Below are 17,965 nucleotides of genomic sequence, written 5' to 3'. Positions count from 1 at the left end.
CTGCATGTATACACAACATAATGATGGCAGTTATATACTCACATATTCATATTAAGAATTAGTTAACAAACAAAAATAATACCATTTTCTTGGACATAAATTAAATAAAAGCACTCTTGACTAATTAGGTTTTCATGTGAAAGTCAAGACACAAAATACTTACTAAAAGTTCTTGCTTTCTAATTTAATTGTATGTGGTCGCCTTAATTGTCTCCTTCGATGTAATTATTAGTGGCCATTACCGAGTAATGCAATATCCCTTGGCGACAGGAAGCCACTCAACACCCATTTAGTCTCCTTTGATCTATTTACTTTAATTAATGCAATTAACCTCCATCCAACCCATTTTCCTCTACTTGTAGCTGCGTACTTTGACATGTAGTTGGAAATTAAAGTATTTGTAAATGTACTTAATATACTTTTAATGGCAGAGCACTGAAGTTTCACCTGAAATATTTTAATCTATTTATTTATTCAAAACGATACAAACTATAAAATAAATATGATAAAAACAGGAAGTATTTTTGAATCATGTCTATTCAAATAATATTTTGTGAGTACATAATGTGTTTAAAATATAAAAAACAGACGTGTATGAAAAGGTCTTCCAAACTAAAATATTCAAGAGCTCACAATTATAATATCTATCATTAACTATTTTACTATACTTGTGTTTGTAATTTGTATGTAACCGACTTCTCTACTGACAGATTAAACTCAAACTTTGTAATTTTTCACGGAATAGTGAGAATACAAAATTTTCGTAGGGTTATTCAAGATTCATTTAAAGGACGATTATTCGTTTTTTTAGTCTTCTCTAGCTGTGTACCGTGTATATCAATGTGGCAAATCTTTGTAGTTATTAAACACGTTGAAGATAGATAAGTAGAATAATTAATAGTTAGCGCTATATAGCAGTCCTAAGGCGTTATATTAAATTAATGTCTAGTGTAATCGCATCAAAACGTTCTAGGATCGACTGACACAAGCTGAATGCTGTTAATATATTAGTTTGTATGTACTTCTATAAATATTAAGAAGGAATATAAACTTTCGATACCGTTTATTTTTTGTCAATAAAACTAAGAATGTCATGATTAAACTCTATGTTAATTCATTTAATAACTAATTAACGAATTTGATTACCTACCTTTTTAAATAAAATTAAATCAGAATTCCTATAAGGTTCCTTATTTTTTATTTTAAATAATTCGTATTCTTTTTATAAACTTTACAGTACTCTAGAAAACACATTTCTTCAGTTCTTGTAGAATATTTCAAAGTTAAAAACCAAAATGCAATCTAGAAAAAAATGTTTAACGTTCTTCCTCAACTAAAATGAAAACAAAAGGACAAGATTGTGCCTTTATTCGCAAACGTTAATAATTCATTCATAATTGCTCAAACAGCATTGCCTTTCCTCTGTCTTTGTAGATCTGAGTAAATAACAGATAATATAATAAATATTTGATTTATTATCTAATCGTACTTATACTTTTATTTTTTTCATTTTGATTTGTATTCGGATTCTTAGAAATGTCGCATTGAATTATATTAATCATCTCGTTGTATAAATATTGTATTGTTAATGCTTGCTCGAGTTTTTTTTCTATTGCTTTTTATGATTGAGTTTTATTTATTTTATTATACCCTGTTGTACGAGCGTAATCTGCCCTTCCATGGCTCTTCATTATCATAATACGAGTATATTCAACGTCTTATATATACTAATTTAGACGTGAGGATGACTTTACACAGTGAGTATTTGAATCCTTATATGACTAAATTAAACGAGTATGATATTCTTATGATATATTTTTCTATATTATAAGCTGAGATAATTTTTTACATACTGTGATGATTGTTCCTTTAACTTTTCGAGAAGCATAGGGCCTCAGTAAACTTTTTCCAGTCACGTCGAATTTGGGCTTCTTGCCACGACATTTTATATACTGTACCGTGAACCGTCAATATATTTTTAATAGTATATAATATATCTAGGTGTATCTACGTATCATTGTTCTTAGCCCTCTAGTTTTCAAAGCAACAGCGCATGTTTATAAAGTTCTTTACATCCGTGTCACAAAACAATATATTTTGGTATGAGGAAAAAATTGGTGCTCGAAGAGAGAGCAATATGCAACGTTGTGGCAGTGTACCGTGAAAGAGGGTAAACTCAATATGTACAGTGTTTGTATGAGACACATTGGTTTTAATAGGATGTTGGTCTGTTGCTTAGTAGGTTGCTGATTTTGATTGCTTTTCTTAGCGGTTTTTTATATGCAATCGATACGGATGTAATATATTATAATTTCACATATATTTTTCTCACATTTGTGCACGTTTCGTTTAGTGTAGAGCCTGATGAATTTATTTTTCACTTTGTACCTATAATGTTCGTAATATGCGTACCTACTTTTCCTATTTTTTTCTTCATAGACTACAAATTAATTTTTGAAAGCTATATTAATGAGTCTAGTTAGTTTTTGTAATATTTTTAGGTACTGTACTATATTTCATGAGCTAGAGCATGAAAATAGCCAATAAGGTAGGTTATATAGGCAATCTAGTTTGTGTAATTCCATCGAATGAGTGTTGTTTTTAAAATGTGAAAAGTCAAGGTTAAACTAAATTGACTTTCATAGGTCATGTAATAGCGGCCAATTGACGTATAAAATATTGAAACTATGCTAACTGAGATATTCCAAATGATAACACACAATAATTAAAGTTTAACCCCGCGCTGAGGGTCCCAAAGGTCCCAAGCGCTAATGAGAGTAATTTCAGCTTTTTAACATTAGGTTTTACCTGAAGAAAGATACTTTGATTAACTACAGTTGTAAACAATATGATTGTTTTACTGTGATTTAGTTATGTATAAGGTAGAGACATAAAATATGCATATTTTCAAATTATAACATGTTATAACGTTTAAATTGTTTTTGCTCGCACTTCACATGTTTTTTATTTATATGCAGCTACGTGCGAAGGGACTTTCCATCTTGAAGGGAATTTCTCTACCCTATACTTGGGCACCCTCTACGCATTTCTTTGATTTATCTATCGTTATATTCATACAGCAACGTAAATTTGTCGAATGTTTTATGCAGATATATTTCATCGCAATACGTGCAGTGGAAGACTTGTTGCCAACGTGCTATCCTTATTTAACTTATCCTTTTAGTTTATTTAACGACCTTAAATTATAAATCTTTATCTATATAGAAAAATAACACAACTGCAAAATTGCAATACATTTTTTGGTCTTACGATAATTGCACCAAGGTTTATACATTTCAGCCATATTTCAGCACTAGTTTAAACAGCATGTACAAATTAAATATTAATTTAATCATAGAACAAATTTGATATAACTAAATCCTTGGGTACAATTTCATCTTGCAGGAATTACTTGCAGCGTTTGGAGCAATTTGAGAAAGCAATCCTAGCTTACAACGAGGCTTTACGGTGGAATGTAAGTACAACATATTCCACGCAATTTCAATTTAAACATGTTTCTAATGCTCTTTAATTGTTTCGAGTACATTAAGGACGAGTTCAAAGGTCTGCTTAAAGATCGAACGTTCACAGCGTCTAGCTTTATGTCTGGAATAAGATGATAATCTGTATATAGTCTGAATAGTTGGTTTTTTCAAATTTAAACTCTTTTGTGATATTATGTGAAGTTGTACTCATTCAATTAATGAATTTAAACAGAAAAAATGAATACTTATGCGTTTCAATGATAGGGAAGAAGCGGAAAAAAGAATAACAATTTTAACTCGCTTGATATTCAGAGCCACATATTCAATTCGCATCCCATGATGGTTACGGATAAAAGTTCTACAACTCCAACAAAAACTTTATATACCTACGTAAAATTATGTAATTGTCTGTCAAGACGCTTTGATAGATCAGTAGAAGAACTAACTTTTTTTTCCTATCTCCTAAACACATAGCATAAACATAAATCTATAGTAATTTTAGCTTTACAATAACCATGCTCGATATTGGCTGATAAAAACAATTTTAATAACAGGTTGTATTTAACCATAGCTTCTGAAACGATAAATCATAGTCTGCGGTTCTCTTTCAGCTTTAAAAAGCGTTAGATTTCAGTAAATGATAATGTCAGGTGGTCTGTGTAATATAGTAAACTACACGGCAGATATAATTAAGCTGATTCCGTTTCGAACCGTAAATTAATTATAGGCTGAAATCCATACTAATATTATAAATGCGAAAGTAACTCTGTCTGTCTGTCTGTTACTCAATTACGCCTTATTTACTGAACCAATTTGCATGAAATTTGGTATAGAGATATTTTGATACCCGATAAAGGACATAGGCTACTTTTTACCCCGGAAATATGATAGGTTTTATCCCGGAAATCCCACGGGACCGGGAACTACGCGGGTTTTTCTTTGAGTGCGCGGGCGAAGCTGCGGGTGGAAAGCTAGTAATAAATAAGTGTTAGGTGAAAGTTTCACTTTAGCTAAAATAAATTTTTTGATGTTTTTTACCAACAGGTTTTAAATTGCAATCCCATCTAAATACACTTTGTATATAATATTATATATTAAACTAACTGACTATCTCTTAATGCCTGATATTCAAATTCTATTTTGCAACCGCATACATGCAATCAAGCATTGTATAATAAATCATTTGCATTTCCCAGTGTTGGAGCACACTGCTTGTATATTAACGATCTTATATAGTATTCTACCTAATATCTTCTGCAATGCACAATTCTCCGGCTGCCATTGTATTAGAGACATTAAAAATATTATTTTCAATATCCCGCCGTATTTTGTTCTAAGCTCAATATTCTTTTCTCTCATTTATGATAGAACCATGAAATTTATTTCATAAGTTCCTCGTCGCCAATAGCACCTTATGAAAAATTACACTAGTTTCTGTCTTAGACGGTATAAACAAAGGTATTACGTACGTGAGTCACAATCCTCCAATTTGTTTGGAATAAGCGATTCCATTATCTTTTCTGGGCTAAAGCCAACTCTATCTTTAAAGGTACACTTTGTTGAATTATTTACGAGTATGTGGGTTACGTTTTCTTCAAACTTACTGTTAAAAGGTCAGTACAATAGACGTCGGAATCTTCATAAATAATTTCAGCAGTTTTCGTCACTTTGACTTTTTTTGTTGTAAAAGTTTGCGACTGAAATTAGGCTAATGGTAACATTCATATTATATGCTGTTTTTATGAACTGGGTCAAACGTCGTACACTTAATATTACCGAGAATTTATTATTGCAAATAAGATGTATTTAAATTAATTGTACCGTAAATTTTAACAAACTGCGCTACTAAGTATGGTGACTTAATAACTGAAATTTTCATATTTTTACTAAGCATCAAAACCCCAAATAGTCTTGTTTTTGGTCAAGACAAGTTTTCTTGGCTCGATTTCAAACACATAATTTGGTTAGATATGAGCCTATTATCTATCAAAAACATTGTTGCGTTTTGAGACGATCAATACAAAGCTATTTCTAGTGCATCCAGATGCATTATTTTGAAACATCCTGTCTCTGGAGCTAACCCAATATTATATTGTATAACCAGAACGGTGACAGATGGAAAGACATGCCAAATTTCATTTCGTCAGACCACAGGTTTTATCCTGGCGAGTTTATTTAGAAAAACATTTGAGCAGTTTTAAAATAGTTTGAATGTTAATGTAGGTATTCTTAAAATGTGTTAGTTTATGTGTTTGTACGTATATTGTTCATAGTTTGAAAAATAAAGGTTTGGAGTAAGTTGTCCATATTAGGAGAGAGGATATTAAAATGGAAAAAAATCATGACTCAACTATTTGGTATAGGTAGCGTTTAGTAGATTTTAAAAAGGTTTATTTGCTAGTCTAGTGATGCAAAATAGAGTGTATTAAATAGGTTTCAATGTGTTTTAGAATGGCGACGTACGATCTCTGCTCGGAAGGAGTTTGGCCCGAGCCAAGGCGACGCATTATGCCGATGCATTAGCTGATGCGGCCCGTGCAGCTGGTGATCATATACTTTATTCCTGATTAATTCAAGTGGTACTTAGTACTTTAGAGAATTGATTGGTGTTGTGATATGGATATCCATATAATAAACAAAAGATTTTAATTTTCCATCAATATGTTGGATAATGCCAATGTTTAGATAACAAATGTAAATGTATTTTGTATCAATATTTTCACAATAAATAGGTTAATGTGAAAATATTGATACAATTCATGAGCTAAATAAAATATGTACCTCAATTTTAGTTTAAATCGAAAAGGGTCGTGCTTGTTTATTAAAATTATTTTACTTATTTATACACATGAATATATTTAAAGCAATAAGTTGTCACGAAAGTTAAGCCAACTTACGTAGAGTAATTATACTGAACGCATCGTTCCGAGTTTGTGACAAAGGAATAGAACGAAAACACAGAATGTAAGGTACGTTGTAATTAATTTTCGAATAAAACTTTAACAGAACTTGAACCAGATAACCCGACGGCACTCCAGATACGGGCGCAAACGAATTATGAGAAGTGTGCATTTGAGAGGGCGTTCCTCCTCGCGTGTAGGGGACAAATGCTTCGGAAGTATCCCCCGAACTTCGCGGAATGTACCCAGTGTGCTGAAGAAACGGTATCATAATATATTCTAACATATTATGTAGCAAGAGATTGCCCTAAAACGCGCGTATGAAATGTTTCTTTATAAATATACAACTTCTCGATGACATCAATCGGGGTTTCACCACTGAAACATGACTCAGCTCTACCACAATACCTAAATATTCTATTTGATAGACACAAAGACCAAATAAGGAGAAATAGAAGTTAATAAATTCTGTAGAAATAATTAACTATTACAATGTTTGTTCGAGGCTAGTGAGCAACAAAAGCAAACATTTAATTACCTAGTAGTTGGTGTGTCATGAAAATAAACCTATTTATTCATATATTTTCTGATTCTGATATATCATTTATCTTTATATGAACATTACGTAATTATTTTTTTATAAAAGTAATTATTTTCCAGTTTTACACACACACACACACACACACTTACACAAACACACGCACACACATACACATACACACACAAATATATATACATTCATAAGATACAGTTTCATTCGCCACACCCGCATTCTCTTATACACCTTAAATTTTACACATATTTTTTTTTCTCTTACTCCCTATTGTAACCAATTTTAATTTATAATAATTAAGTAGTTGCTAAGAGGCTTTTTGTGTATTTATTTTAGAGGCAAGCTGTTTCTCCTAAACACAGGTTGCCCAGTAACCTAGCTAGGGAAACATTGGCTTGTATAAATAATTGTTTTGGTAGCCTTTTTATTTATATACTTTTACATGAATATTAATTGTATACCTATTGTAATAAATTGTAATTGTAATTATTGTATGTATGTATGTTTAATAATAATAATAAATAAATAAATAAATAAAAGTTTCTTTCGAAATAAACATAGCATGACTATCACTATAACATCGGTATACTTTTTTAAATTATATATAATATTATCAAAATCAAGTAATTATAATGCCCTTTTAAGGTCCGAGAATGCACAGGCAAAAGTGCGACCAAAGTTTTGTCTTGCGTACGAAAGTATTCAAATCAAATCGAATTAAAGAAGGATTCAGCAGATGGCATTGTGCGGAATGTACCAACTCGTAGACTTAGATTGCAGCCACAGCAAACACAACGTGTATGTAACTTTTGTTTATTAAGTTTACGTGACTTTGAACTGTATCCAACGTGTTCAAATCACCTCTAATTACCTCGTTATAACTTGACTCTTTACTTATAACAACTCCTCTAAGTAAATAATTGAGCTGAAAATAATTCTCAAGAAAAGTTAAAAAATACTTCAAAATTTAACTATTTCTAGAACAACTTTTTAGTTCTTTGGTTAACAGTTCGTTGCTTATCGCGTGCGAATAAACACTTCTTATATTTTATCGATTCCCACTTCTATTGTTAAGAATAAGTATCTTAAAATCTGTTTCAATGTGAAGGTTGAAGAAATGTCTCGTGTAGAAAAGCAAAAAGCCGAACGAATATCTCGCTTAATGGCGTCTAAATACTTGGAACAAATGGCCCATGACAAATACTTTCTCACTCAACTATGTAAGGATGAGCGTCTGCATTCAGCTAATAGACAAGGCTCACAGAAATTACAAGAATTAGCGAATAAAGCTTTGGCTGATGTGGAAAAGCGACAGGTATGTTGGGACGAATATTTTTCATAGACCTGCCGTATATTCTTCATGAATCTGGTATCAAAAATCTTGCCTACCAGGTTACTTTTTTCTTTTAATTATCTCCCTGCTAAATAAATCATAATGGGACCAAAAATAAATAATAATATAATGTTTGTAGGATGTCCTTTGTGTATCTCTACACAATTATTTATATTTATAAGAGATAATATTTACACAAAAACAGCTTTGTTATTTATTTGTATTTAGGTTAGTAACATTTTCAAATAAATTTTATGAAGGCGTAAATATGATAAATAAATCATATTTTCATTTATAAATTCATAAAGATAGTCTGATAAAACAGTAAAGAGTCTTTGAAACCAATTAGTGCTGGGAACTAAGAATTTAATGTTTTATTACCCAGGAAGTTCTTCGAGAGCGTAGGCCACTTTACGCCGCGCGGGCAGCCGAAGCCGAAGCCCGAGAAAGATTATCGAGAGCTCGAAAAGAAAGACTTGGTAATGCTCAAAAACAGCACATTACTGATGCTGAACGACTAGTCAGAGCAACTCAAGCAGTGTATGAAGAACGCAATACGGCAAAATGTCTGGAAACAGCTGAATTTGCATTGGAACAAATTTTAAGAAAACCAGCGAATTTATTGCCCGGAAAAGATAAATTTATCCAAAAATTGCAAGAAATCGTCGCAAATGCATTTCTGGATCAGGTAGGAATAAAAGAAAATAGGCAGGTGAATCGTTATTTTAATCCAACTGAAAAGCAGATTCCAACTGAAGAGCAGTCTGAATGGAAAATACATTTCCTGTTTCGCATTATTAATGTTTGAATGAGAATCGAATAATTTGCAAATGTCACGATGTGCACGCCAATTTCCTGAAGTTTTTTCATCGAACGTGTATCTGAATGTCGATATTTTATTCACAGAAACGTGTCAGGGAAGAAATGAGTGAGGCAGATCGCGAAAAAAGAGCCTTTATACTGCTGGGGATTGCGATATCTCGTGAACCGAGTCACGATTCGATCTTGCGAGTCCGCCCCCCCGCGCCGCCACGCGATGCAAAGTAAATGATTGGATCGTTTTACATTTTACAGGCGAAATAGTGAAGAATGCAAAAAGTTGTTCGTTACACTATGCTAGAAAATGTGTTGTAATGTACGATTTCATATGATATTGAAGTTAAAATTTACAATTAAGATTAAGGTATAGTGATTGTATTGAGGATTGTATCGAACTATTTGCAGTAGGTACTTTCTAATTTTTTTATAAATGTTGCTGAAATTTAAAATGAACTTTAAAATAAAATAGAGCATATAATAAAATACACACTATTTTCTAATGCTTTAAATAATAAAATAACCAAATTATTGTTAAGCTTTATGAATTATTCAATATTTTAAAGTCGGAAGAAGTTGTTGTTGGAAGATGTTATTTTTATATCAGATCTTTAAATTCTTTAACCCAAATTATGTTTACAACCAAAACTAAAACGAAAATTCTGCCCAATAATTAATATTCAATTAGTTAATTTATTCATAACAACTTTCTGTAAGCAGGTTCACAAGAAGTCGAGCGAAATCCGGAATAAAAAAATCTTAGCTTATATTTTACTCTAGAATGAATTGAGACGCGGGAGTTAAGCTTGTCTTAGCATAATTAGACTGGTAACCTTAGCATTACAATAGATAAAGCTTCGAAGAGTACAAAAGATAATGCGAAGAATTTATTATAGTTTAGAATATTTGGCGTCCTTATTTTTTCTTTATATCCTGGATTTATTTTATCCCAGATTGACATAAATTAACATCGTATACTCGACTGGTATATTTTTAAATTATAACAATTACAGCGTATTAAAGTTCAGCAGTGAAAATTTTAATATCTGCCCTTTTCTTTAATCATATACCTAAGTCTAATATAAATTACATTGTTTACTCACCAAATATAATGTATATAGATTTTATTGTATTTATTATTTTATTATAACGAACTAGGTGAATTGTATTTGATCACACTAATATAAATCGTGGTTTTAGACGTCGCTTACGTACATTGGAACGTGCATTATCACAGAGCACGCGGGCATGGGAGCGGTGTTATATCTTGCATGAACTGTCCCGCCTGCATGCTGATACCAAACAGGCTCATAGGGCCAAATTCTTCGCACTTAAATGCCAAACAGGTAATTTGTTTAGTAATTCAAACTAATATTGTAAAGTGTATATACCACGAGAAAGCTACATTTAGGTACTTCTTATAATATAATTGCCTGTATATGACGGTTTTTTATCTCAAGTAAATCAGGGGCATTCAGCTAATTAATAGATAATTATTGTATCGTAAATCACGTCGGTAAAGTCTATTGAATGAGTCTGATTGGAAGAATCAATTTGTATTAATATACAATGGCGAAAATATGAGGCAAATAATCTTCACCGTCCTAATCAATGGCTAGGAAAAACGTCAGAAACAAAGGTTTGATAATAATGACGCAATAATGACGCCCATTTTGCTGGTGAAAGGTTCTTGTTTACGTAAATGACGTCTTTGATACGGAAATTCAAGTGATTTTTATCAATTGGATGCTCGTTTAAAGAGTATATTCAATAACGATCTTAATATCATTTGTATATCACTTATCATTTATTATTTTTAAACAACATTGATTGATATTTATATTAGATACCTATGATACACATATTACATGTTACACTTTATCGTAAAACGAGAATCAGAATAAGAGAGAATCTGTTAAGTGAGAATAAACCAAATTATAATTATAACCCTTAAATACAATAATTCTTCTCTTAACGTCCCGCTTACAAAAAAATGTTGTGTGGTTTTATGAAACCACGGTAAAAGTGAAACTTAGGCACAAAATTATCGTATTTGTACGATAATTATTTTGGTCTACTCGAAGGAGTGGTCTACTTGGTCTACTCGGTAATAGGTTTGGTCTACTCGAAGGTGCGGTCTACTTGGTCTACTCGGTAATAGGTTTGGTCTACTCGAATGTGCGGTCTACTTGGTCTACTCGGAAATTGATGTAGTCTACTCGGAAATTGGTGTGGTGAGTGGTCTACTTGGTCTACTCGGTGAAGGTACGGTCTACTTGGTCTACTCGGTGAAGGTGCGGTCTACTTGGTCTTCTCTGTGAAGGTGCGGTCTACTTGTTCTACTCGGAATTTGGTGTGGTATACTTGGTCTACTCGGTAATAGGTTTGGTCTACTCGAATGTGCGGTCTACTTGGTCTACTCGGAAATTGATGTAGACTACTCGGAAATTGGTGTGGTCTACTTGGTCTTCTCTGTGAAGGTGCGGTCTACTTGTTCTACTCGGAATTTGGTGTGGTATACTTGGTCTACTCGGAATTTGGTGTGGTATACTTGGTCTACTCGGTGAAGGTGCGGTCTACTTGGTCTACTCGGAAATTGATGTGGTCTATTGGTGCGGTCTACTTGGTCTACTCGGTAATAGGTTTGGTCTACTCGAATGTGCGGTCTACTTGGTCTACTCGGAAATTGATGTAGTCTACTCGGAAATTGGTGTGGTGAGTGGTCTACTTGGTCTACTCGGTGAAGGTACGGTCTACTTGGTCTACTCGGTGAAGGTGCAGTCTACTTGGTCTTCTCTGTGAAGGTGCGGTCTACTTGTTCTACTCGGAATTTGGTGTGGTATACTTGGTCTACTCGGTAATAGGTTTGGTCTACTCGAATGTGCGGTCTACTTGGTCTACTCGGAAATTGATGTAGACTACTCGGAAATTGGTGTGGTCTACTTGGTCTTCTCTGTGAAGGTGCGGTCTACTTGTTCTACTCGGAATTTGGTGTGGTATACTTGGTCTACTCGGAATTTGGTGTGGTATACTTGGTCTACTCGGTGAAGGTGCGGTCTACTTGGTCTACTCGGAAATTGATGTGGTCTATTGGTGTGGTATACTTGGTCTACTCGGTGAAGGTGCGGTCTACTTGGTCTACTCGGAAATTGATGTGGTCTACTTGGTCTATTCGATAATAGGATTGGTCTACTTGGACTAATCGGTGAAAGTGCGGTCTACTTGGTCTACTCGGTAATAGGTTTGGTCTACTCGAAGGTGCGGTCTACTTGGTCTACTCGGAAATTGATGTAGTCTACTCGGAAATTGGTGTGGTCTACTTGGTCTACTCGGTGAAGGTACGGTCTACTTGGTCTACTCGGTGAAGGTGCGGTCTACTTGGTCTTCTCTGTGAAGGTGCAGTCTACTTGGTCTACTCGGAAATTGATGTGGTCTACTTGGTCTATTCGATAATAGGATTGGTCTACTTGGTCTACTCGGTAATAGGATTAGTCTACTCGAAGGTGTGGTCTACTTGGTCGACTCGGTAATAGGTATGGTCTACTTGGACTAATCGGTGAAGGTGCGGTCTACTTGGTCTACTCGGTAATAGGTTTGGTCTACTCGAAGGTGCGGTCTACTTGGTCTACTCGGTAATAGGTATGGTCTACTCGAAGGTGCGGTCTAATTGGTCTACTCGGTAATAGGTTTGGTTTACTCGAAGGAGCGGTCTACTTCGTCTACTCGGTAATAGGTTTGGTCTACTCGAAGGTGCAGTCTACTTGGTCTACTCGGTAATAGGTATGGTCTACCTACTCGGCCTACTCGGTGAAGGTGAGGTCATGGCGACATATCCAAGGGTGTGGTTTTATGAAACCCCGGTAAAATGAAATTGTTCGAACGGTTCGGAACACTGCTTTGTGTAGCGCATGTCGCGTGCCGAGTAGGTAATACCTACTCGGTTGCCGCGATACACGCGACATGCGCTACACAGACCAAAAAGTTTGAGGCGATGTAATAAAAGTTTCACTTTAAAATATGTTATTTTACACAGAAGCAAGGTCTTCCAATCAACGAATTTGGTTGCTCAACACAACGTTTCTCCTGGCACGCTGCCACTTGCTACAAAATAATCGACCAGAGACAAGGGCCACTCTCATCGAGGGGGCAGGATTAGCCCGAGCCTATGGGTATCATGATGTCGCCGCGTTTTTCGATACGGTAGGTATCATTTTCCTCATTATCGATATTTCTATGGCCTCGCTTTTGTCTTAATATAATTTTTCGTTGGGGTGCTTTGATACTTATTAATTATACACATTACACAGTCTTTAATATGAATGGGAAAATAACAAAGCCTTTACGTTAAAAACTTAATATAAGCTACTATAAGTCAAACCCCTTATATAAAATTAATTCCCTAAGTATAAAAATTGATTCCGTACGTTTCACATCTGCCTTTTTTACTACATTCTGTTTTCAATAAAAAAAAATATAAAATTTCATACCTACGCTATACCAGCAATATCGTAAACATGATAAAATTGAATGAAAATAGTTCAAGAGAGATACTTGTTTTGCGATTTTTTCCGCTCTCATTTCTTTCGTTATTCGCTGCAATTTTCTGCGAAAGTTTTCAATAACGGGTGAAAAATAGCGAGCGAAACTAAAATATTAACATTTTAGAAATTTAATATTAATTCTTGCAGTGCGTTAATATTTCGTTGGAAGGTGAAATTGCTTCAAGTGACGCAATTTTGGAGAAGCGGGAGAAGGCGATGGTCAGTTTGATGCAGGACGATGACCTGAGGCTCGCAGCCGAACACCTCTTTAGAAAAATGTCTGTCATACCCGCTTCAAGGTGACACTTTGCCCTGACATTGTTAAACCTTCAGCACATAAGCACATATTGATTTAGCTTTATACTTGATAACGCAAGAGGCCCGTGAAGGTGTCCTTTTCCTTTGTGTTTGGTGCAATTACTATTTCGTGGCGGAATTTTCTAGAATCTAGAGCAAGCTCAAATATTGTTCGCAATATAATACAGGTTTGTAAAGTATATTTTTTCATAGGTACCTACTGATCACATTATATGTACATCAATAGCAACTTATATTTAGAGACATAAAAGTTGACGCAATGTCTGATACGACGTGAACTAAGTAAGCGTTATTGATGCATCACTAACCGTACATTTCATCTTTGTATAGAGTGTTTTTAAATGTGTGTGTCGCTTTAGCATCAGACAGTCTCAAATTACTTTCTTATAAGTTACTGCTTAATTATTGAAGTGAAACTCCTTTAGGCGCTTTGAGAGTAAAATTTCAAGGTTGCGTCATGGCAATACCGTCACGTCATGAAGTAAGGCGATGATTTTGGTATCTTTGAATCTTGTCGAAGTTTCACTTCTGACACGTGTGCTCGGCACACACGCTCTTTTTTTTGAAGTAGGTATAACCCTACAAGGCCAAGTCTAATTGCCACATAATATATCGACACCAGTTTAACAGAATTTTCTATTTAATCGTACGAGTCACGTAACCCATTTGTTAACTTAAAAGTTTAAAAACTTGAAAACAATTCCAATTTCAATGGAATTAAAAAGCTTTGAATTTTAATTTTGTTGGTAAAGTTCGGATATTTGTTTTATTTTACATCACTTAAAATCCCTCATTCTATTGATCTTGGATTCTTCAACACCGTATATGAATAGAAGATTCTATTATAAATCGAAACTATGTACTTTTGTGTATCTACGCATAAAATTTTACAAGAAAGTTCTTATAAGAACAATATTTTGATTCAACTGATTAGATCAAGAAATCTTTGTTTTTGTTTGCTTGATTAGTTAAAGTAAAAGTTATTCAAGACGCCCGAAGGCTTGAATTTGCTTAATGACTTCTGTCGTAATGACTAAAACACAGGCAGTTAACTTTTTTCCGTAGCTGGTACAAATCTATTGAAAAATGAAGCAGTATATTATTATAACGTGCAATAATTAACCACGAAAATATAACAGAATTTCATTGCCAAAAGTATAATTCAATGATCTGCTTGTGTTTACCAACAATTTTCATCGAAATTGATATTTTATACCGTGTATTTAATCTTGACTATTTTGACTGTAAAGGTATCACCCGCAAAAAGGCAATTAATTTTTCATTAAATGCTCAGGATTTATAGGCATTTCATGGAATTTATGTTTGCAATAACTACTTTTAATTAATAAAGGGAGTGATGTTTTAAATACTTTTTTGTATGTGTTCAATCATCAATGTCACTCTAATTTAAGTGAGATTAAGAAAGTTGTATTCTATAAAACACTATAAAATGTTCAATTATATTGCATAGATAAAATTTAAATTAATATTTTGCATTTGCCCGAAGTTCGATTCGATTTCGACAATTATGAATTAGTCGTCTAGTATACATTCCTTTAAGTTTCATAAAACATCTATTTAAAGCAAGTGCATTTTATTTCATACGTTTTTCGATAACGATTGGTACGATTTATCCTCCAAACATTCCTAGAAGCTTCCAAAAGATATGTATTTTACGGCACGCGATTTTCGATATGATTTGCCCTCTCCAGATTCCAAGCTTCAGAGATACTATAGATATAATCCATACTAATATTATAAATGCGAAAGTAACTCTGTCTGTCTGTCTGTCTGTTACTCAATCACGCTTAAACTACTAAACCAATTTTCATGAAATTTGGTATGGAGATATTTTGATACCCGAGAAAGGACATAGGCTACTTTTTATCCTGGGAAAATGACGCAATCCCGGATATCCCACGGGAACGGGAACAATGGCGGTTTTCTTTGACTGCGCGGGCGAAGCCGCGAGCGGAAACCTAGTACCTATATATATTTCTGTATAAGCCAAGTGCATTTTATTACAAACGATTTTCACTAAACAGAAGCTTCTAAAAGACATGTATTTTACCTCCTCTGTCCTCTTCTGATTCCTCTCAAGAGAGACATGCTACAGATATGTGTATTTCAGTATAAGCCAAGTGCATTTTATTACAGACGATTCTCGATAATGCCGGGCACTCGCGCGGAGGACAGCGCGCCAGCTGTCGGCCGCCGCATATCGATTGCGCCGCGCATTCAACCGGCGAGGATCGCTCATAAAACTCAACATCCACTCGGCTTTCAAGACTTTGATATTTGATCTTTATGTGCATTTTTGATAAATATATTCGGATTTTTGGTTTGTGATTTTATGTCTCTACTAACTACCCATACCTAGATATAGTAGATAGTTAGTTGAATTACTTTTACGTAAAAAAACATCTATTACCAATATAGTGTGGGTGCGGAAATTTGAAATTAATAAATGTTTGATTAGAAATACTGTTTTAGTATGTACTCAAACCAATTTTTTTTTGTACTCGAACCAATTTTTTTTATGTTTATCAGTTTTTCCGGAAATAAAACTATTATCAAATTATAATCATCGAACTAAATATTATAAACACTAGGCATGATCTTTCATATACCTTATATATGTATTACTAGCTTTCCGCCTGCGGCTTCGCCCGCTTTGTCTTAAACCTAATAAAGTATATACTAAAACCTTCATCTTGAATCACTCTACATATTAAAAAAAACCGCATCAAAATCCGTTGTGTTGTTTTAAGATTTAAGCATACAAAGGGACATAGGGACAGAGAAAGCGACTTTGTTTTATACTATGTAGTGATAATGCAATGCCTTCTTTATCTAGATTCTAGAGTACCTGTTAAGATGGAATTTGCATCTCCATAGCTAAGAGCACCTGTAGAGAGCAGGCATTCAAGCACCAGGTGTGAAATTGTTTGTTAAACAATGTATTTATACGACGCAAATTCTATTTATGCATGTATTAATTATTTACTAAAAGGCTCATTTCAAATTGCAGTACGTACTATCAATTATTTTTCAATTAACTTGCCGCCTGCAGCTTGGTGGACAACATGTTTACAGCGTAGGCCGTTCCGCATACAAATTTTACCCCTCATCAAATAAACTGAGTTAAAAAATAGACCGAATATAATCGTATTGTAGGTATTTAAGTTCGTTGAACTTTAATACACTACGTCCTTTTACGATATGGAATTTTGTTTGTGAAATGTAGGTAACAGCAAAAGGTTGAAAACTCAAAAACCCACACATAAATACCAACACATACATTGCACCTACGTTTATATAACCTTTTCAAGCAAAAAAGTTATTAAAAAGTTTTTCCTATTATTAACGAGTGGGACGTGACTAGTTATTTAATATCATAATATTTTAACAGCATTTAATTCCACGCATAGTTCCAGCTTTGTTTAATTGTACTGTCGCGTGTTTAATACGACTTCCACGTTTTTATAGTGAAGTTATTTAATTTATATTGTTATTTCATTAATATATTCAAAGTAAGCGGCAAAATTGGAATACGCAAATCGGGAAGTTGTTTTGCTCGTTCCGACAGCTCTTATTCAAAACAACTATAAAAGCGATGCAACAATATATTTTGAATAATTGATAACAGAATCAACTGAAAAATTTAAAGAAAATTAGTCCAACTTGTATTTTAATTGTACCTTTGACAACTTAGTTACTGCCGTGTAAGTAAATATAATGACTGAAAATGTTTGTAAGTTTGTAAGATTTTAAAATAAAAGAAAACGCACTTAAATTAATCTTCGTCCGTAAATTTCACGCTGAAAGTTATCTCCTAGACGACGACGTCTTCTTGATGATATTTTAAACGTCACAGGTGGGTTTTCTTACCGGAAAAGTACACGTTGTTAGAAGAGCTTTTCAGAGTTTCTTTATTATATTGTTACTGTTTCAATTAACTTAGATATATATTTCAAGATATAATACGAAGCAAATGTTGTGTAGGTATTTATATTGGT

The 17,965-nt window shown here is 33.7% G+C and overlaps 1 protein-coding gene across 1 annotated transcript; it reads left to right on the top strand.

Annotated features, from left to right (window-relative positions):
- Nucleotides 1-2,074: 2,074 nt before the first annotated feature.
- Nucleotides 2,075-16,297, top strand: LOC123695330. The gene is made up of 12 exons (XM_045641151.1): nucleotides 2,075-2,170; nucleotides 3,406-3,475; nucleotides 5,936-6,029; nucleotides 6,492-6,649; nucleotides 7,584-7,736; nucleotides 8,047-8,253; nucleotides 8,657-8,959; nucleotides 9,178-9,314; nucleotides 10,288-10,433; nucleotides 13,121-13,287; nucleotides 13,776-13,927; nucleotides 16,104-16,297. The coding sequence occupies exons 1-12, from the start codon at nucleotides 2,103-2,105 to the stop codon at nucleotides 16,246-16,248; spliced, it is 1,800 nt and encodes a 599-aa protein (XP_045497107.1). The 5' UTR covers nucleotides 2,075-2,102; the 3' UTR covers nucleotides 16,249-16,297.
- Nucleotides 16,298-17,965: the final 1,668 nt, after the last annotated feature.

This window comes from Colias croceus, chromosome 11 (assembly GCF_905220415.1).
Source record: "Colias croceus chromosome 11, ilColCroc2.1".
Taxonomy (NCBI): domain Eukaryota; kingdom Metazoa; phylum Arthropoda; class Insecta; order Lepidoptera; family Pieridae; genus Colias; species Colias croceus.
This window is presented reverse-complemented; position numbering and strand designations above follow the sequence as displayed.